General features: G+C 45.5%; 1 protein-coding gene across 4 annotated transcripts in view; it reads left to right on the forward strand.

Annotated features, from left to right (window-relative positions):
* aup1 (AUP1 lipid droplet regulating VLDL assembly factor) overlaps positions 1-17,854 on the forward strand; it is a 48,525-nt gene extending 30,671 nt beyond the window's left edge. For 3 of the 4 annotated variants that reach the window (XM_072497701.1, XM_072497704.1, XM_072497703.1), the window contains 5 exons: positions 4,166-4,271; positions 7,091-7,246; positions 11,344-11,522; positions 15,633-15,724; positions 17,447-17,854. In XM_072497701.1, coding sequence (XP_072353802.1) covers positions 4,166-4,271; positions 7,091-7,246; positions 11,344-11,522; positions 15,633-15,724; positions 17,447-17,510 — 597 coding nt within the window. In that variant the 3' untranslated portion in view covers positions 17,511-17,854. The remainder of the gene's footprint in view (positions 1-4,165; positions 4,272-7,090; positions 7,247-11,343; positions 11,523-15,632; positions 15,725-17,446) is intronic. The other variant, XM_072497702.1, reaches the window with a different exon arrangement.
* Positions 17,855-21,817: the final 3,963 nt, after the last annotated feature.

A 21,817-nucleotide genomic window follows, 5' to 3' on the forward strand; every position in this document is an offset into this window, starting at 1 on the left:
TATGAAGGGTTCGGTCAGATACCGGAATCAGATTCACCAGTAAATCCAATAGCAAATTCAGGATACATTTCTTGACTGAGAGTAGTTAGAATATGAAGCTGGCGACCACATGGAGTAGATGATGGATTTAAAGGACACCTAAATAAACACATGAGGGAGAATGTTAAAGAAGGATATATGTCAATGTGTTGAGATTAAGTAGGGAAATGGATGCCTGTGTGGGGCATACACAGTAGCACAAGTGGATAGCACTGTGGCTTCACAGCGCCAGGGTCCCAGGTTCGATTCCCCGCTGGGTCACTGCCTGTGTGGAGTCTGCACGTTCTCCCCGTGTCTGCGTGGGTTTCCTCCGGGTGCTCCGGTTTCCTCCCACGTGCAGGTTAGGTAAATTGACCACGCTAAATTGCCCTTGGTGTCCAAAAAGGTTAGGAGGGATTATTGGGTTACGGGGTAGGGTGGAAGGTGAGGGCTTAATGTAGGTCGGTGCAGACTCGATGGGCCGAATGGCCTCCTTCTGCACTGTACTATGTTCATAACCACATACATCTTTTGAGCCGAATGGCCTGCTTCTGAGCTGTAAACCCTTTGTGATGCATCATATTCCACATTAAAAAATAATTGAAGAAAATGTGAAAGAATCTCTAATCGTAGCTGGTTGACTGAGGTTGTTGAGAAAACCTCTCTGAAAGTGGATGAGCTGGTTGTGGGAGCCCTAGAGGTGAAGACTGATGTATTTGTGTTGCTATAAAGATTGTACATGCAGTTATAAGACTTATGAGCAGAAGTAGGCCTGCTCCACATTTCAATAAGGTAAGGCTGATCTGGTTGTGAAATCAACTTCACCTACCTGTTTGGCCCCCAAAGATACATAGAAGATATGAGCAGGAGGAGGCCTTTTGGCCCTTCGTCACGATCATGTCGGATCATCCAACTCAATAGCCTAATCCTGCTTTCTCCATCCCATTCTCCCCAAGTGCTATATCTCGCCGCCTCTTGAATATATTCAATGTTTTAGCATAACTCTCCTTTGTCTATCAAAAATCTGACCAACTCTGCCTTGAATAAATTCAATGACCCCACCCTCCACTGTTCCCTGGGGAAGAGAGTCCCACATACTAGTGGCCCTCAGGGGAAAAAAACCTCCTCATCTCCATCTTATTCTTAAACTGTGTCCCTTAGTTCCACTGGGAACATCCTCCTGGACTTTCTCCATTTAAGTAATATACTTTTATACTTTTCCTATCAAAATGACGAAGTTCACATCTTTCTGCATTAGACTCCATCAGTCACATTTTCTGCGTACTCATTTAACCTATCTTTATCCCTTTGCAGACTCTTTACCTCCTCTTGACAACTTGCTTTCCAACTTATCTTAGTGCCATTGCACATTCGGCTACCATACATTCAGTTCCTTCATCCAAATCATTGATGTAAATTATAAATAATTGTGTCCCCAGCACTAATCCCTGTGGCACTCCACTAGTCACAGTTTGACGACCCAAAAATATCTGTTTATCCTTACTCTGTTTCCTGTTAACCAATCCTTTATTCATGCTGAGGTCTTACCCATCGTGTGCAGTAACCTTTGATGTGGCACCTTGTCACACTTGGAATGCCAAGTCCACCACATCTACAAGTTCCCCATTACCCACCTTGCTTGCTGCTTCCTCAGAAAACTATTTAAACACAGTTTCCTTTTCACAAAGCAATGTTAATTCTGCCTGATCACGTTCTGATGTTCTAAGTATCCTGCTATAACATCCACAATAATGTGTTCTAGCACTTTCCCAATGATAGATGTTTGGCTAACTGGCTTGTAGTTTCCTGCTTTCTACCTCCTTCCCTACTTGAATGAAGGTGTTACAATGTCTACTTTCCATCCTCTGGGAACCTTCCAAAATTGAAGGATTTTTTGAGATTACAACCAATGCATCTAATATCTCTGCATCTATTATCTTTGCAGCCACTTTTAGGACACTAGGATATGGCCATCTGCTCCTGGACACTTGGCAACCTTTGGACCCAATAATTTGCCCAACATTTTTTCCCTAGTGATGGTGATTGTTTTAAATTCCTCCCTCCTTTCCATCTCTTGATTTTGAAGTATCTGTGGGAAGCTTTCCTTTTGGACCAAGTAAGGGCAGAAGGTTTTTTTTTAAAGTTAGGGTATCATGATTGGCACAGACTTGGAGGGCCAAAGGGCCTGTTCCTGTGCTGTACTTTTCTTTGTTCTTCCACAGTGACGACAGACACTACCTGTGTTAATGCCTCTGCCATTTACTTGTTTTCCATTATAAGAGTCAAAGCTGTCAAGCACGATTGGGAATTTTGCAGATGACACAAAGATTGGCCGAGTGGTGGACTGTGAAAATAGCTACAATCTCCAGAATGATATAATAATCTTTTATTGTCACAAGTAGACGTACATTAACACTGCAATGAAGTTCCTGTGCAAATCCCTAGTCGCCACATCCCGGCATCTGTTTGGGTACACAGAGGGAGAATTCAGGATATCCATAGATGGGTTGGTGGAGTGGGCAGTAAAGTGGCAGATGGAATTTAACACAGAGAAGTGTGAGGTCATACATTTAGGAAGGTCAAACAGTTATAGGGAGTACACAATAAATAGGAATGTACTCAGAGGAGTAGATGAAGTGAGAGATCATGGCGTACAAGTGCACAGTTCCTAAAGGCAGCCGTTCAAGTAGACAAGGTTGTAAAGAAAGCATATGGAATGCTCTCCTTCATTGGAAGAGATATTGAATATAAAAGTATTGGGCGCAGTTCTGGTCACCACTTTACAGGAAGGACACAGTTGCTCTGGAGGGAGTTCAGAGGAGGTTTACAAGAATATTGCCAGGGTTAGAGGTGTGGCTATGAGGAAAGATTGAATCGGTTGAGGTTATTTTCCTTGGAACAAAGAAGGCTGAGGGGTGACTTAATTGACTTGTACAAAATTATGAGGGGAAGCGATAGTGAACAGAATAAAATTGTTTCTCTTGGTGGAGAATTCTATAACCACAGATTCAAGATAAGAGACAGAAGGTGTAGAGGGGACATGGGAAAGAATGTTTTCACGCAGTGGGTAGTGGGATTCTGGAATTCACTGCCCAAGTTGGAGGTGGAGACCCTAAACTCTTTTAAAAAGTACCTGGATCTGCACCTTAAGTGCTGTAAGCTGCAGGACTGTGGACCGGATGCAAGAAGGTGGGATGAGAAAGGGCACCTGGTGGTCCTCGGGCTGGCATGGACATGATGGGTCGAATGGCCTCCTCCTGTGCTGTAACTTTTCAATGGTTCCAAGTCTATCACCTCCTGTCAGTCCTCTCACCACCTCCTCTTTTAGGTCCATTTAACCCTTCGTACCTGTCCCACCATTCAATGAGAACATGGCTGATCTGTGACCTAACTCTTGCCGGGAATTGGCTACTCTCTGGTACCTTGCATGAATTTCCAGTCTTCATTTATGAATATTGGAAGTTTTTTTGACTGGAGGACATGCGCACGCAAGGCCAATCCTGTTATGGCTGAACATCCGCAGCCTTTTGATTGACTATTTTTGAGCCTTTCCTTGCTGCAGGTGAGTCCCAGCATCTCAAATGATGCCATGGCTCGAGGTTAACTCATTCCTCACAGACTGAAGATTAAACGTCAGGCCTTCCAGTTTCTTTAACATAATGCTAGATTCTCCTTGCTTCTTCTTAACTCTATAATCTCCTCCACTCTACAGTTAGCCCTCCTAGTTCATCCAATTCTTGACTTTTTGTTCATTTTTCACTTACTGTAATTGGCAAAAGAACTGGAGGCGACATGAGTGATGAAAAGAATTTATGCAGTAAGTTGTTGTGATCTGGAATACAGTGCCTGAACAAGCGGTGGAAGCAGTTTCAGTGGTAACTTTAAATAAAGAATTGGATAAATGCTTGAAGGGGAAAAGGAGTGTAGGACTGTGCGGAACAAACAAGGGGGTAAGGCTAATTGGATTGCTCAACGCAGGCATTGCAGGCAAAACGGCTTCTTTTTGTGTTGTACCAGTCTGATTCTATAAATGCAGCGGGCATTGTCTCGTGTCCGTTTCCTCTTGTTTTGTTCTCTGGATGCAGAGTTGCTTCAATAACAGCAGTACTCAGCTCATCATTGCCTTTTTGTCTCCAAATGTTGTTAGCATTTAGCTATGGAACTTGGGGTTGTATCGACTCAGCATACCAAGTCTGACAAAGTGGAATACCTCAAAAGAATGAAGCACATGACACCGCAAGCGGCCAGCTCAGGTCAGGATTGCATTCTGGCAGCTTGCCTTCGTACTCTGTGGCTGTTTTCATGCTCGGGGGAAAAGCTTTTTGTACATAACAAATAGAAGTCAAGTTGTAACAAAAATGCAAAGTCGTCCATTCAACACCCAAGATGTAAACCTGCAGCATTCAAAGTACGATTTGCAAAACACAAGAAAAGCAAATTAATCGGATGTGTAGGATCATAGGAAGAGGAAGACTCTTGAGACTGTTCCACAATTAAATGAGATCATGGCTAATCAGTGATCTAACTCCATAGACCTGCTTTTGCCCTAGATTTAACATCAAGCATTGACCTAGCATCATCGTCCCTTTACGAAGAGCTCCACCTTCAGTATCAACAGAACGGTTAATGAACAGAGCTCTAACCTGGCTGTACCTGTTGACCCCTGGTGGGAGCAGTCTCGATGGGCCACATGGTCTGCTCCTGTTCCTCCTTCTGACTCCAATTGTAGTAACATGCTTTCTTGACCTTCATTTTATCCAATATTGAGCAACTATTCAAATCTGCTCTCACCACATCCCTCAAACCCTTTAGGGCAGCATGATAGCTCAATGGTTAGCACAGTAGCACAGCTCCAGGGTCCCAGGTTCGATTCCCGGCTTGGGACACAGTCTGTGCGGAATCTGCGCGTCCTCCCCGTGTCTGCGTGGGTTTCCTCCGGGTGCTCTGGTTTCCTCCCACAGTCCAAAGATGTGCAGGTTAGGTGGATTAGCCATGCTAAATTGCCCTTGGTGTCCAAAAAGGTTAGGTGGGGTTATTGGGTTATGAGGTGAAGGCGTGGGCTTAAGTAGGGTGCTCTTTCCGAGGGCTGGTGCAGACTTGATGGACTGAATGGCCTCCTTCTGCACTGTAAATTGTATGATAAACCCTCTGTCACTGTCAAGTACCCTGCCATATTCCAAGGTCTGTGCACCTTGTCACCTCCCAGGCCTCTGACCACCTCCCGCAACTTTGTGTTCTTCAACACAATTCTGTCTTTCCAAGACCATGGAAAAGTACCTAACCTGAGATGCATACTGACTGGCAGAGACTGTGACCCTAATGCATTTTTCCTCCTTGATCACCCAGTCCTCATCTACAGTGGCTGATCCAGTTGTCCAGCTCAGTGGGACTGCCTTTGCTTGCTTCCATTCTTGTTAACCTGATCATAACCTTGGCATCCTGGTGAATGGCTGTTCTTGGTTGACTAAGAATCCTCTTTGTTGCATACGTGCTGCCATTGATGCTTTTATACCTCTGACATATGCTGTCAGACCGCTGGATTTGCATCCAGTTTTGGATGATTTGCAAGTTCCTGTAACTAAACATTGGGAAAACTGAAGCCATTGCTGTGGCTCTGGAGTCACATGTAGGTAAGAACAGCAGATTTTCTGTCTTAAAGGACATTAATGAACCAGATGGGCTTTTACAACAGTCGACAATGACTTTTCATTAGACTTTTAATTCCAGATTTTTATTGAATTCAAATTTCAGCATGTGCCGTGGTGGGATACCAACCCAGGTCCCCAGAGCATTATCTGGGTCTCTGGAATACTAGTCCAGTGACAATACCACGAGGCTAACGTCTCCCCTCTCCAGCCACTTTTCCAGAATATTTGCAGCCTCAGCATTGTGTCCAGCCATGAGATGAGGTTCTAACCCCATATCTTGCCATCAATAAAGGCTGACTGCTACCCACCTCGCGTGATAATCCCTGCCTTCGCCACATCAGCTGCTGAGAATTCGAATTGTACATTTTTCTCCCCTTCAGCTCTGTTTCTTCCATTCCTCTCTCGCGAGGGTCCCAATTCTCCACCCTCCATGTGCCACACAAAGCCATAACTCTACTGGAGGTCCGAAGGGCCTGGTCCTATGCTGTATTGTACTGCCCAGATCTTATTCTGAGCTGTCACAGTCGCCCACCACCAGTCCTCTCTGACTCGTATATCGGCTCCCAGTCCCCTAACACCTCCAATTTCAAATTCTCATCCTCATGTCCCACAGCCTCCTTCCCTTTGATACTGGGGCTACAGTAACATGGTGGTAATGCCACTGGACTATAATCCAAGGGAATGAGTTCAAATTCCACTACGGCAACTGGGAAAATTCAGATGAATTAATCTGGAATAAAAGTTGTAATGGTGACCATGGAACCGCTGTTGTAAAAACCCATGTGGTTCACTCACCCTTTTAGGAAGGAAATCTGCCATTATTACCTGGTGTGATATATATATATATGACCGCAGACCCACATTAATATGGTGAACACTCAAGTGCCCTGTGAAATGTCCTCGCAAGCTGTATAGGGATGCGCAATCCATGTTGGCCTTGCCAGTGATGCCCATAACGCTTCAATTAATTAAAAAAAACTTGGAGCATTCATCCGCCAACCATGTGCCAAATAGAAAAGGAACCTTCGGCTGCAGGATCCCATTGATCACCAGGGCATTTGGGGATAGACAACAAATGCTGGCCTAACCAGTGAAGCCCACATCCCGTAAAAATTCATCTTTAAAAAACTCTCGAGAGCCCTCTCTACAAAACCACGCCTTCCACCAGTCTTTTGGTTGGGATTCCTCGGTCTGAGGTCCTTGTTCCCTTATGGAGTTCCTTCCTTGGGCTACGTTAAAGGCAACACAAAGGTGGCATTAGCAGTAGCTTGATGTGAAAATATTTTTCAGATTTTTTTTCCACACGGAAAATCCTAAGAGGCTCTATAGACGTATTGGTGCTGAGAAAGGGGGAATGTGAAATGACTTGGGTCAGTGGGGGATGAGAACTAAATTTGGAAGCTCTGACCATTTTGTTTCAACAGCCAACAGCCAGCCTTCTGGAAATCGAGCTCGGACCTTCCTCCCGGGCCTCAGCATTAGCAGTTTGTCTGCAGAGGATGTTCGGATTGCTGGAATGGCAAAGCAAGTCAAAGAGGTGCTGCCTCACGTCCCACTCAATGTCATTCAGATGGACCTAGGTAGGACGTCAGGTTTTTTTTCCCTTGCTCAAATTGTTTTCCGCTTGTTTTTCCCTCTTTTACTCGCACATAATAGCGGGGAGCTTGCACTCTTATAATAATCTTTATTAATGTCACACGTGGGCTTCCATCAACACTGTAATGAAGTTACTGTGAAAAGCCCCTAGTCGCCACATCCCGGTGCCTGTTTGGGTACACTGAGGGAGAATTCAGAATGTCTAATTCACCTAACAAGTACGTCTTTCAGGACTTGGAGGAAACTGGAGCACCCGGAGGAAACCCACACGGACACAGGGAGAACGTGCAGACTCCGCATAGACAGTGACCCAAGCCAGGAATCGAACCCGGGTCCCTGGTGCTGTGAAGCAACAATGCTAACCACTGTGCTACCGTGCAGCTGATAGCTACTTTGCTATTATTGTTTAAGACCACTAACATTTGATTGGTGATTTGTTATCTTTCCACTCAATCTTTCTCTCCCTTACCTGGCCCCTGCTCAGGTTGTGTATGACCATCAACAACTGTTGGTCTGGTACCTCACCCACATGATGGTTTTTCAAGTTCATTCTTCAAATTGGCAGCCAGAAAGTTTAAAATCAATTAAACGGCATTTGGAATGAAAAGCTGGCATTGGTAAACTACCAGATTGTTGTTAAGAACCCTTCTGGTTCTATAATGCTCTCAAGACAAGGAGATCTGCTGTGCTTACCCCGTCTGACTTGTATGTGACTCCAGACCTAAAGCAATGGAGTTGACTCTGAACTACCCTCCTAAATAGTATAGCAGAGCAAGCAGTTTTATTCAAGGCAAAATCTCCTTCTCAAGAGCAGCCAGAGATTGGCAATAATGCTGGCCCAGCAATGCCATCATCCTGTGAATGAGTTTTTAAAAAAGGTGCTGTACATTTTTTTATTTACTGACCAGAAATCATTCATTTTGTTTGTTTGCTGCTTTAGTGTATTGAGGCCAGTGGCGGTCCCAATCACTGTTTCAAAAATGACCTGACACACAAGTTTATTAAACATATAGTTTATTGTGCAGTGTGCCCACCTCTCAAACATCAGCAGGGCTTGTTACTGACTCTCTGACAGCAATAGTTTTTCTTAAGGGTAAAGTTTTTAATTGTCAGCTGTGGCCTAGCAAGCAGCACTCTAACTTCTGAGTCAGATTATAGGTTCAAACCAACTCTGCAGAAACTGGGCGCGTGACCAGGCTGATATGTCCAGTGCAGTACTCGGGGAGTGCCATCTTAAATGAGAACCGAGAGAGATCCTGTGTGCCCATTTAGGTCAAACATTAAAGATCCCATGATACTGTTTCAAAGTTTTCCCTTGTGTCTCAGCCAATGTTTAGCCCTCAACCAACATTGTGAAAAAGAAGAACAGATATCTGTCATCGTCACATTGCTGTTTGTGGCCCTTTCTATGCGCAGATGAGCTGCTGCGTTTCATACATTGCAATAAATGCTTCATCGCTGTCAAACACTTTGGCATGGCCAGAGGTTGGGAACAGCATATTATAAGTGCAAGGCTTTCTTTAATGCATTGTGATCCTTTTCTTGTCTGGACGTGCTGTAATGTTTGAGCCATTGCTTTAAAATGTGGATGATCCACTTGAAAATGCACATATTTATCATTGTCCTGTTTCTGCCATTGGAGGGCACTGTAACCTTTACAAAGCTGCCAATGTGTAGTGTGGAAATCGACAGAAAGGAGTGACTCCCTCTTTATGCCTCAGAAGTGGGCAGCAGGGTAGCACAAGTGGAGGGTCCCAGGTTTGATTCCCCGCTGGGTCACTGTCTGTGCGGAGTCTGCACGTTCTCCCCGTGTCTGCGTGGGTTTCCTCCGGATGCTCCGGTTTCCTCCCACAGTCCAAAGACGTGCAGGTTAGGTCGATTGACCATGATAAATTGCCCTTAGTGACCTAAAAGGTTAGATGGGGTTATTGGGATAGGGTGGAAGTGAGGGCTTAAGTGGGTTGGTACAGACTCGATGGGCCGAATGGCCTCCTTCTGCACTGTATGTTCTATGTAATTATATGCAAAAAAGTGACACAGGGCATTTGCTCACTGCAAGTGCTCTTCAGATCTGATTCTCTGGCTGCAATATTTGAAGTGGTCACACGGAACAGAGACCTGAGAGATTTTGCGCGCAAATGTTTGAAGATGGTAGGACAGATTAACAAAGCAGTCACTGCGCTGAGGACCCAGGTTCGAATCCCGGCCCTGTCCGTATGGAGTTTGCACATTCTCCCCGTGTTGCGTGGGTTTCACCCCCACAACCCAAAGATGTGCAGGTTAGGTGGATTGGCCACACTAAATTGCCTCTTAATTGGAAAAAAATTAATTTGGTACTCTAAATTTATTTTTAAAAAGCAGTCACTAAAGCATGCGGGATCCTGGGCTTAGTAAGTAGAGGCATAGGGTAGATATCCGAGGCGTTTATGGTAAACTTGCATAAAGCACTTGTTCAGGGCCCGTTAGAGTATCACATCCAATTTTTGGACCATTCATTTTAGGATGGGGTGAAGACTATTGAGAGTGCAGAATAGATTTGCTAGAATGGTTCCAGAGATTGAGGGATTATAACTGTAACAACAGTAATTTATATTCATACAGCTCCTTTCACATAATAATAAAAGCAACTTACTGTGGATGTTGGAATCTGAATTCAAAGAGAAAATGCTGGAAAATCTCAGCAGGTCTGGTAGCATCTGTAGAGAAAAGAGCTAACGTTTTGAGTCCAGGTGACCCTTTGTCAAAGCTAAAAGACAGAGAACGTGGAAAATATTTATACTGTGGAGTGAGAGAATCATCTTTCATTCTCTCACTCCACAGTATACATTAGTATTGCAAGGTGTTTGAGGCAATGCTATTTTAAAAAAGAGACATAAAGCCACATGGAAAGCAGTAAGTTTTAAGAAGGAGAGTGTTTTAGGGAGGAAATTCCAGAGCTTGGGTCCTTGGCAGCAGATTGTATGGCAACCAATAGTGGAGCAATTAAGGATGTCAAGCGGCAGAATTGGAAGGACACAGATCTACGCTGAGATTACAGAGATGGGGATAAAAAATTTAAAATCGAAACTTAACTGAACCAGGAACCAATGTCAATTTTGCCACGGGCAATTAGGGATGGGCAATAAATGCTGGCCTGGCCAGTGACACCCATACCTGTGAAATTAAAAAATAAAAAGAACAGGGTGAGGATGGCGATGGATGAACAGGACTTGGTGTGGGTCAGGTAACAGGCAGCAGAATTTTAGATGAACTCAAGTGGGAGATGGGAGTCCGGACAGGAGTCCATTAAAACATGATCATGGCATAAAGTCCGAAGGTGAAAGAAGACTGATGTCATCAAAGTAGTTCTTCACTGACGGATGTCAGTTTGTATCTTCAAAGCCTGAGTGAATGTCTGGTGGGTTAGATTGCTCACTCTTTACCCAACTCGGCCCTCTTTTGTTCTCTTGTTTTAAGTTGGGTGAAGGTTGTATAGATTTAAATGAAGGGTGAGCAATCCTTCTCCAGCTTATAACCTGGATGAATGAAGATAAATGCTTACTTTAAAGAGCATTCCGTGTTTTAGCTGACATTTCAGTACACAACTGAGGGAGTACTGCACTGTTGAATGTGTCTTTAAACCATGCCTCCCCCCCCCATCTGGCCTCTCAGGTGGATATAAAAAACCACGTTGAATTTATTTTGAAGGTGAGCAGAATTTTTTTTCATGGTGTCCTGGCTGGTATTTATCCCACAAGTACCATCACTAAAAAAAATCTCTTTATCTGGTTAATCTTACTATTTGTGGGAGCTTGCTGTGCTCAAATTGTTGCAGTTCCTCCATTACAACAGTAACTGCACTTTAGAAATACTTCAAAGACTGTAAAGTGCTTTGGGATGACCTGAAGTGCTATATAAATGCAAGTTCATTATATTTCTGTCTTGGTAAATTGGGAATTGTATCCGTGTATTCTTTACAAGCTAACTCTTGATGTGGTGCTGTTTTTTATATAGCTTTTTGAGTGTTGGCTGGGCTTTGAGCTGCCAGTCTACATGGTCCAAAGCTTGTCCATTGACCTTGCTTTCCTCTTCACTTGCTCAGTAATAACGAAATGTGTTGACACGACCATTACAAACCTGCTGGAAGGGAGAGTACAATTCACCCCAGAAGAAGTGTCGGTCAGTCCCTCCAGCATATCTTTGTCAAGTAAGCCTCACCTGGCACCCAGCAAATTGGTCACCTCGCTGAAGAAGGTACCAAAGGATGCACCTAATGCCAAGGTAAACATCAGTGCTACATCTATCCACTTTAAACTAGCAGCCTCCTGATTGCACCCCACCCTCGTGTCTTTAGTCAGTATTCAAGTAAGCTTGCTGGGTCAGCTTGAGCGGTCTGGCAGGAAGACCCTTTAAATTATGTCTTTGAATAACTCTTACCTTTGGTTGGATCCTCTATTATATAAATGACGCTTGTCAGGACCATGTATAAGTATAAAAGCAAGGGATTGAAAGCTTGCATTTCTCTTTCTTTGGCTCATCGATCCAAGACCTGTGTATGATCCGTTTCGTGGGGTCTCTTTCCCCCCCCAAACATTTTGTTAGTCTATGATCAGCTTTTAAGAAATCCAGAATCCCATTCTTCCCCATACATCCACTGAAATCCAAAGCAATTACTGGTTGTATGGAACTTTAATATTCTAGCAAAGAGAGACATGTGGTGTCATTCTCCGACCCCCAGCGGGTTGGAGAATCGCCGGGGGCTGCCGTGAATCCCGCCCCCGCCGGTTGCCGAAGTCTCCGGTACCGGATATTCGGTGGGGGCGGGAATCGGGCCGTGCCGGTTGGCGGGCCCCCCCGCTGGATTCTCCGGCCCGGATGGGCCGAAGTCCCGCCGATAAATTGCCTGTCCCGCCGGCGTGGATTAAACCACCTTTTGAATGGCGGGACAAGGCAACGTGGGCGGGCTCTGGGGTCCTGGGGGGGGCGCGGGGCGATCTGGCCCCGGGGGGTGCCCCCACGGTGGCCTGGCCTGCGATCGGGGCCCATCGATCCGCGGGCGGGCCTGTGCCGTGGGGGCACTCTTTCCCTTCCGCCTCCGCCACGGTCTCCACACCATGGCGGAGGCGGAAGAGACTCCCTCCACTGCGCATGCGCGGGAAACTGTCAGCGGCCGCTGACGCTCCCGCGCATGCGCCGCCCCGATATGTCATTTCCGCGCCAGCTGGCGGGGCAGCAAAGGCCGTTTCCGCCAGCTGGCGGGGCGGAAATCCCTCCGGCGTCGGCCTAGCCCCTCAATGTTGGGGCTCGGCCCCCAAAGATGCGGAGCATTCCGCGCCTTTGGGGCGGCGCGATGCCCGTCTGGCGCCGTTTTGGGCGCCAGTCGGCGGACATCGCGCCGTTTGGGGAGAATTTCGCCTCTGTTTTCAAAGCTTTTCATCTTACACGCATCACAGGAGATGAGGGTGCTGATTTGGGCTTTCTCCTCTGGTATAAATTGTTGTGAACATTTGAAATTTGGCATTCTTGCATTTGTCCTAGTGCAAGCTGGAATGCATCAGCTTTTCTGCTTCTCTTCCCTCCTCAACACTTACTCTTTACCCAGCTTTTTACATTTGTCCTAATATCTAAATATGTGTTTTGGTGCCCAATCTGTTTTGATAATACTCCTGTGAAGTGAATTGGGATATTTTAATGCTATATGAATGCAAGGTGTGAATGACATGGATGGGGGGGGGGTTTCAGCAGCAGACATGCCAAGACAGGGTAGGGTTGGGCGTTGGAAATAGGCAGACGTAGGATGGTGCAGATTTGTGGTCAGAAGGTTATCGCTGAGTCATGTATGTCACCAAGGTTGTGAACAGACTTGTTTAATCTCAGACAGTTGCCAGGAAGGGACGAGGGAACAGTTTGTGGTAGGGACCAAAGACTTTGGCCTCCACAATATTTATTTGGATTAAATTTCTGCTTGTCCACTGCAAGACGTCTTGACAATTTAGAGAGGTTAAAAGAGGCAATGATGAGGTAGAACTGTTGTGTCATCCCCAAATGCATTACCTCACACATCTTTGGATTGAATTCCTACAAGTGCCGAATGTGCCATTCGGCCCATCGAGACTGCACTGACCCTCTGAAAGGCCACTCTACTAGGCCCACTGCCCGACCTTATTCCCATAACTCACCTAACTTGCGCATCCCTGGACGCTAAGGGGAAATTTAGCACGGCCAATCCACCTAACCTGCACATCTTTTGACTGGGAGGAAACCGGAGCACCCGGAGGAAACCCACGCAGACATGGGGAGAAAGTGTAAACTCCACACAGTCACCCAAGGCTGGATTTGAACTCAGGCCCCTAGCGCTGTGAGGAAGCAGTGCTAACCACTGAGCCACCATGCCTCCCACCGGTGTTTATGTAGTTACATTGTTGCCCTATTATGTATTTTATTCTCATTATACTCGATCTATTGAGCTGCTAGCAGAAAAGTACTTTTCACTCTACCTCGGTGCACGTGACAATAAACAAAATCCAAATCCAGAGCAGGCTCAAGGGGCCGAATGGTCTATGTCTGTTCCTATTTCCTATGCTTGTAAAGACCCCTTAAAGCCAACTTTTTCGCTGAGCTTTTGGTCATCTGTCTTAATATCATCTTATGAATCAAATTCCATTTACCACTTTCCCACCTATTGAACCAAACTCTTGATTTCATTCTGGAGTCGACAGCCATCCTCTTCACTATCAACTACAGCCATCCTCTTCACTATCAACCACAGCCATCCTCTTCACTATCAACTACAGCCATCCTCTTCACTATCAACTACAGCCATCCTCTTCACTATCAACTACAGCCATCCTCTTCACTATCAACCACAGCCATCCTCTTCACTATCAGCTACAGCCATCCTCTTCACTATCAACCACAGCCATCCTCTTCACTATTAACCACAGCCATCCTCTTCACTATCAGCTACAGCCATCCTCTTCACTATCAGCTACAGCCATCCTCTTCACTATCAACCACAGCCATCCTCTTCACTATCAGCTACAGCCATCCTCTTCACTATCAGCTACAGCCATCCTCTTCACTATCAACCACAGCCATCCTCTTCACTATCAACCACAGCCATCCTCTTCACTATCAACCACAGCCATCCTATTCACTATCAGCTACAGCCATCCTCTTCACTATCAGCTACAGCCATCCTCTTCACTATCAACTACAGCCATCCTCTTCACTATCAACTACAGCCATCTTCTTCACTATCAACTACAGGGCCAATTTTTGTGTCATCTGAAAATTTCCCAATCATGCCTCCCACATTTAAGTCTAAATCATTCATATATACAACAAAACGCAAGGGTCCCAACACTTGAGTCCTGCAGAACACCACTGGCCACCGTTTTCCATTCGCAAAAACATCCATCCACCAAAAACATCCATCCCCCAAAAACATCCATCCACCAAAAACATCCATCCACCCAAAAACATCCATCCACCCAAAAACATCCATCCACCCAAAAACATCCATCCACCCAAAAACATCCATCCACCCAAAAACATCCATCCACCCAAAAACATCCATCCACCCAAAAACATCCATCCACCCAAAAACATCCATCCACCCAAAAACATCCATCCACCCAAAAACATCCATCCACCCCAAAACATCCATCCACCCCAAAACATCCATCCACCCCAAAACATCCATCCACCCCAAAACATCCATCCACCCCAAAACATCCATCCACCCCAAAACATCCATCCACCCCAAAACATCCATCCACCCCAAAACATCCATCCACCCCAAAACATCCATCCACCCCAAAACATCCATCCACCAAAAACATCCATCCACCATTACCCTTTGCCTCCTGTCACAGCCAATTTTGGATCCAACTCTCCACCTTTCCCTGTATCACATGGGATCGCATTCTTCTGACCAGTGTGCCATGTGGGATCTTGTCAGATGCCTTACTGAAATCCATGTGGACAAGCTGCACTGCACCAATCCTCCCTGCTACTTACTCAAAACAATTGATTAAGTTAGGAAGACATAATCTTCCCCTAAAAAAACATGCTTTCCGATCGATGCCGTTCTAAGTGACAGTTTAACCGGGCTCTCAGAATGGATTCCAATAATTTCCCCATCTTATTGGATGGCAGAACAAGCTTGACATGTATGATTTACTCCTTCTATTTCTTGTAAGTTGGTTGTATTTTAAGCTGCACCTGGTGCTGTGCAATGGTTGAATTTGGAGAAGAGCAGCATAGACTTTTCGAGCAAGGAAATCTCTTGTAGCTGGAGTTCAATCCTCAACCACCAGGGCCATGTATCTATGAGAGACAGAATGGTCATTCTGGTTTTGATTGTATATTTATGTCCTCTTTTCAAAGCCTGTTTCCACAACAAGATTTGAGAAATCCCCAGTTGACAGACACCTGTCCCTACAGGAAAGGAAAGAAGCCCTATATGCCTATGCAAGGAGGTCAGTACCAATTTATAAAGTACAATCGCTTTTGCTCACTTAATCACACTTTTACATAAGAACTAGGAACAGGAGTAGGCCATCTGGCCCCTCGAGCCTGCTCCGCCATTCAATGAGATCATGGCTGATCTTTGTGGACTTAGCTCCACTCTCCGGCCCGTACACCATATCCCCGAATCCCTTTATTCTTTAGAAAGGTATCTATCTTTTTCTTAAAAACGTTTAAAGAAGGAGCCTCAACTGCTTCACTGGGCAAGGAATTCCAGAGATTCACAACCCTTTGCGTGAAGAAGTTCCTCCTAAACTCGGTCCTAAATCTACTTCCCCTTGTTTTGAGGCTATGCCCCCTAGTTCTGCTTTCCCCGACCAGTGGAAACAACCTGCCCACATCTATCCTATCTATTCCCTTCATAATTTTATATGTTTCAATAAGATCCCCCCCGCATCCTTCTAAACTCCAATGAGTACAGTCCCAGTCTACTCAACCTCTCGTCATAATCTAATCCCCTCAACTTTGGGGTCAACCTAGTGAATCTCCTCTGCACTCCCTCCAGTGCCAATATGTCCTTTCTCAGGTAAGGAGACCAAAACTGAACACAATACTCCAGATGTGGCCTCACCAACACCTTATACAATTGCAGCATAACCTCCCTAGTCTTGAACTCCTTCCCTCTAGCAATGAAAGACAAAACTCGATTAGCCTTCTTAATCACCTGTTGCACCTGCACACCAACTTTTTGCGACTCGTGCACCAGCACACCCAGGTCCCTCTGCACAGCAGCATGTTTTAACATCTTATTGTTTAAATAATTTTCTCGCTATTTGAGGTGGCTCATGGAATGGGTAGCCCTTCTCAAACGGTAACATTCAAAGTCCAACTGAATTGTATTCCTGCCTCATGGCACCGAGGACCCGTGTTCGATCCCGGCCCCGAGTCACTGTCCGTGTGGAGTTTGCACAGTCTCCCAGTGCCTGTGTGGCTCTTATCCCCACAACCCAAAGATGTGCAGGGTAGGTGGATTGACCACACTAAATTGCCCCTTAATTGGAAAAAAAAGAATTGGGTACTCAAAATATATTTTAGAAATGGTCCAACTGAATCTGCAGCAAGCAAAGTAATACATGTACTTGCACAAACTTTATTTAAGACACACTTGTCTTAAAAAGCCAACGTCCGTCTCTCTCCTCTGCCCCAGTATCTTGGGCATTAGAGAGCGTGTTTAATTGCTTTACACTTCACACCACAGCCATCCTGCTGGTCTCTGGAAGATCTGTAGTCTGCTTCTGTATTGTCACTTCCTGGCAGTCTGGACGCCAGGTTTCAGCTGGTTTGTTCTGTGCACCCCAGTTTGGGGTACGGTAACGGAACCTTAACAGGGTGTCAGCTACTGGTTGCACAGCTGAATCTGCCAGGAATAGTCTCAGTACATTGCGTACATGGTACTTTTGCCATTGACCAGCTACGGGAAGGAATAAAGGCTGGCATTAGTTGCTGGACGTAGAATACCGGTGGTGGAAGTGGTGCAGAGTCGCATGCACATAAAATACAGTTTGAATTGCCCAACAACTGACATCCTGTGAACAAATAAATACATTTTAAAACCCCTAGAGATGAGGAATGTTAGCTAATCTTTCAGGCTGACACTGAATTGCAACTGTCTGTCCCAAGTCCCTGCATTGTTCTTGTGTAATCTCTGACCACCTTCTCCCTTCCCAAAGCAGACGATACATAGAGAAGCATGGATTACAGCCACAGTCCGAAGAGAGCCAGACCGAACAGCTTTGAGTTCAAACGCAGGACCTGACACTCAAGATTTCACCCGGCATTTCTGTTTGTGGCTCTGTGTAAATGGCACCTGAACAATTATTTTTTCTTTAGTTTTTCTTTTTGTTTGAAACATGTTCTCCAATAATATGGGTCTGATTTTTAAAATGTTTTATGGGCAAACTTTACAAATAAAATAACCACGGGTTGGGGAGGGGGTGGGGTGCAGGGTGGGGGGAGGGGGGTAGAGAGTGCAGAGTGGTCTGCATGGCAATCATGCATGTTCATATATTGGATAGTTCTAATATTCTGCAAAGAGATTGTGTCCCTTTTTTTGGAAGTCTTTATAAAGATGTTACAACTGATTCCTTTCTCCCTTCACTGTGATGTGTTTAATGAAAGCCTTGTTTTTTGTTGTTGCATGCTTCCAGTCTTTTTGCAATCATACAGCGGATATAAAACAGAGAGGACAGCGAAGAGGCAGCCAAGTGTGTTTAGTCAAAGCTGAAGTATGGCCACAAGCCAATTCGTGAGCCTGCAGATTCTCAACAGTCTTGCTCTGCTTGCTGCTGCTCTCTCAGTCAAATTGCCCTGAAGTCACTGTTCTCTGTTACCCTGCTGCAATCTCCCTACTGAGGGGCACATGGTCCTTTGGTTCATGTCATCTTCATACCTGGCCTTGGTTATGTCGTTGGAACAGCAGCAACTCGTGTCTATATAGCACTTGGAACACAATGAAATATCCCAAGATGCTTCATATGAATGTACCAATTGGGAGCAGGAGTAAGCCATTCGGCCCCTCAAGACTTTTCCGTCATTCAGTAAGAACAGCCAAGATCTCATTGAATGGGGGAGCAGACTCGATGTGCCGAGTGACCTACCTCTGCTCCTACGCCTTATGGTCTTCTGATCATGACTGACCCGACTTAAGGCCTCAACTCCACTTTGCTCCCTACCCCCTATATATACCTTTTGACAGCCTTGTCACTCGAGAATCCTATCAAATTCAGCCATGAAAATGTTCATTAACCGTGCCTCCATTGGTCTCTGGGGAAGAGAATTCCACAGACCCGAGACACTCTGAGAGAAAAAAATTCTCAACCCCTTAAAGAGAGGCCCCTTGTTGTTAAATGGTGTCCCCAGTTCCAGTCTCTCCCAGAAGGGCAAACATCCTTTCAGCATCCGGCCTGTCAGGCCCCACCAGGATCTTGCATGTTTCAATAAGATTGCCCCTCATTCTAAACCTGAAATGAACACAGGCCCAACCTTTCCTCATTGGATAAAACCCTCATCGCAGTAATCAGACTCAGGAATATTATAAAGCAAAGCTTGACTGCAGCCACACAGGAAGTAGTTGGTCAGACGATGAAAACCTCGATGAAGGGGGTAGTTTTTTTTTTTTTAGGAGTGAGTGGATGGACATTGGGCCTAAGCAGATGAAAGCACATCGTCTCCAATGGTGAAGCGGTTAAAGTTGGGGCTGTTCAAGAGGCTGGAATTGGAGGCCTGCAGTAAGGCTGAAGGAGATTACAAAGCTAAGGAGAGTTGAAGCTTTTGGAGGGATTGAAAACAAAGGTGAGGATTTTGAAATCGAGGTATTGTTTCATCATGGCGTACTGGGTGACAGAGACCTGCTGAGAGTTTGAACAGGCACAGTGATATCAGATTTACAGAAGAAGTAACAAATTGCTTTCCATTCTTTGGCTCAGCCCAGCAAGAAAGATTAACAAAGAACAGTACAGGCCCTTCAGCCCACGATGTTGTGCCGACCATTTATCCTAATCTAAGATCAACCTAACTTACAACCCTTCAATTTACTGCTGTCCATGTGCCTGTCTGAGAGTTGTTTAAATGTCCCTAATGACTCTGACTCGACCACCTCTGCTGGCAGTGCATTCCACACATCCACTATTCTCTATGTAAAGAACCTACCTCTGACATCTCCCCTATACCTTCCTCCAATCACTTTAAAATTATGTCCCCTCGTGACAGCTATTTCCACCCTGGGGAAAAGCCTCTGGCTATCCATGCCTCATCACCTTGTACACCTCTATCAAGTCACCTCTCTGCCTTCTTTGCTCCAGTGAGAAAAGCCCTAGCTCCCTCAACCTTTCTTCATAAGACATGCCCTCCAGTCCAGACAGCATCCTGGTAAATCTCCTCTGCACCTCTCCAAAGCATCCACACCCTTCCTATAATGAGGCGACCAGAACTGGACACAATATTCCAAGTGTGGTCTAACTAGAGTTTTATAAAGCTGCAGCAAAACCTCGCGGCTCTTAAACTCAACCCCACTGTTAATGAAAGCCAACACACCATACGCCTTCTTAACAACCCTATCAACCTGGGCGTCAACTTTGAGGGGCCTATGTACGTGGACCCCAAGATCCATCTGTTCCTCCACACTTCCAAGAATCCTGCCTTTAACCCTGTATACAACATTCAAATTCAACCTTCCAAAATGAATCACTTCATATTTATCAAGGTTGAACTCCATCTGCCACTTCTCAGCCCAGCTCTGCATCCTGTCAATGTCCTGCTGTAACCTGCAACAACCCTCAACACTACAACTCCCCCAACCTTCGTGTCATCGGCTAGCTTACTGGCCCACCCTTCCACTTCCTCATCCAAGTCATTTATAAAAACCACAAAGCAGAGGTCCCAGAACAGATCCTTGCGGGACACCACTGGTCACCGACCTCCAGGCGGAATACTTTCCATCCATTACCACTCGCTGTCTTCTTTCGGCCAGCCAATTCTGTATCCAGACAGCCAAATTTCCCTGTACCCCATGCCCCCTAACTTTCTCAATGAGCCTACCATGAGGAAATCCATATACACCACATCCACTGCCCGACTTTCATTAATGTGTCTCGTCACATCCTCAAAGAATCCAATGAGGCATGACCTTCCCCTCACAAAGCCATGCTGACTATCTTTAATCAAACTATGTTTTTCTAAATATTCATAAATCCTATCTCTCAGAATCCTTTCCAGTATTTTGCTCACCACAGATGTAAGACTGGTTGGTCTGCAATTCCCACGGATTTTCCTATTCCCTTTCTTGAACACGGGAACAACATTTGCCTCCCTCCAATCATCTGGTACTACTCCAGTGGAGAGTGAGGACGCAAAGATCATCGCCAACGGCGCAGCAATCTCCTCCCTCGCTTCCCGTAGTAACCTTGGGTATATCCCGTCAGGCCCAGGGGACTTATCTATCCTGATGCTTTTCAAAATTTCCAGCACATCCTCAATATCAACCTGTTCGAGTCTATTAACCTGGTTCACACTGTTCTCATGAGCAACAAGGTCCCTCTCTCGTGAATACTGAAGCAAAGACTGAAGGAGTCTGGTAACAGCGGGGAAGAAGCTGTTTTTGAACCTGTTAGTGCGTGTTCTCAGACTTTTGTATCTCCTGCCCGATGGAAGAGGTTGGAAGAGGGAATAACCCAGGTGGGAGGAGTCTTTGATTATGCTGCCCACTTTCCCAAGGCAGCGGGAGGTGTAGACGAGAGTCAATGGATGGGGAGGTGGTTTCGTGTGATGGACTGGGCTGTGTTCATGACTCTAATTTCTTGGGCTGACAGTTGCCATACCAGGCTGTGATGCAGCCAGATAGGATGATTTCTAAGGTGCACCTGTAAAAATTGGTAAGAGTCAGTGTGGACATGCCAAATTTGCTTAGTTTCTTGAGGAAGTATAGGCATTGTTGAGCTTTCTTGTTCGTAGTGTCGACGTGGGTGGAGCAGGACACATTGTTGGTGATGTGCACACCTAGGAATGTGAAGCTGTCGGTCAGTTTCAGTCAGTCACACTCCCAACTTGGATCCAGAACGTTCTTGCGTTCAAGACCCACTTTAGAATCTGAGTACCTCATGAAGTGACCCATTGAGAGGACATTAAGGCCTTATGATTTTTTAAATTCATCCGTGGGGGTAGGGTTAGCGTTTGTTGTCCATCTCTAATTGCCCTTGAGAAGATAGTGGTGAATTGCCTCCTTGAACTGCTGCAATCCACGTCGTCTCAAGTGTCCTCCGAAATGGGGAGCAATAAATGCTGGCCCAGCCAGTAACGCCCACATTCCGTGAATGAATAAAAGTAACATAATGCATTGGCCGAAAGATTGGTTTCTTTAGTTGCTACAGGGATTTGTGGTTTTTCCTTTTCACAAATGCACCAGCGTCGAAGTAATTGGGACACAAAACCGGTTGATTTTTCAGACCTTTTCTCACACACCCACCAACTCTGCTTGAATCTCTGTATCTGATGGCATCATTCTGCCCCCTCCCCTGTATGAAGAATGTCTGGGAGTCGCCTCATGCATG

This window comes from Scyliorhinus torazame, chromosome 3 (genome assembly GCF_047496885.1).
Source record: "Scyliorhinus torazame isolate Kashiwa2021f chromosome 3, sScyTor2.1, whole genome shotgun sequence".
In the NCBI taxonomy this organism is placed as follows: domain Eukaryota; kingdom Metazoa; phylum Chordata; class Chondrichthyes; order Carcharhiniformes; family Scyliorhinidae; genus Scyliorhinus; species Scyliorhinus torazame.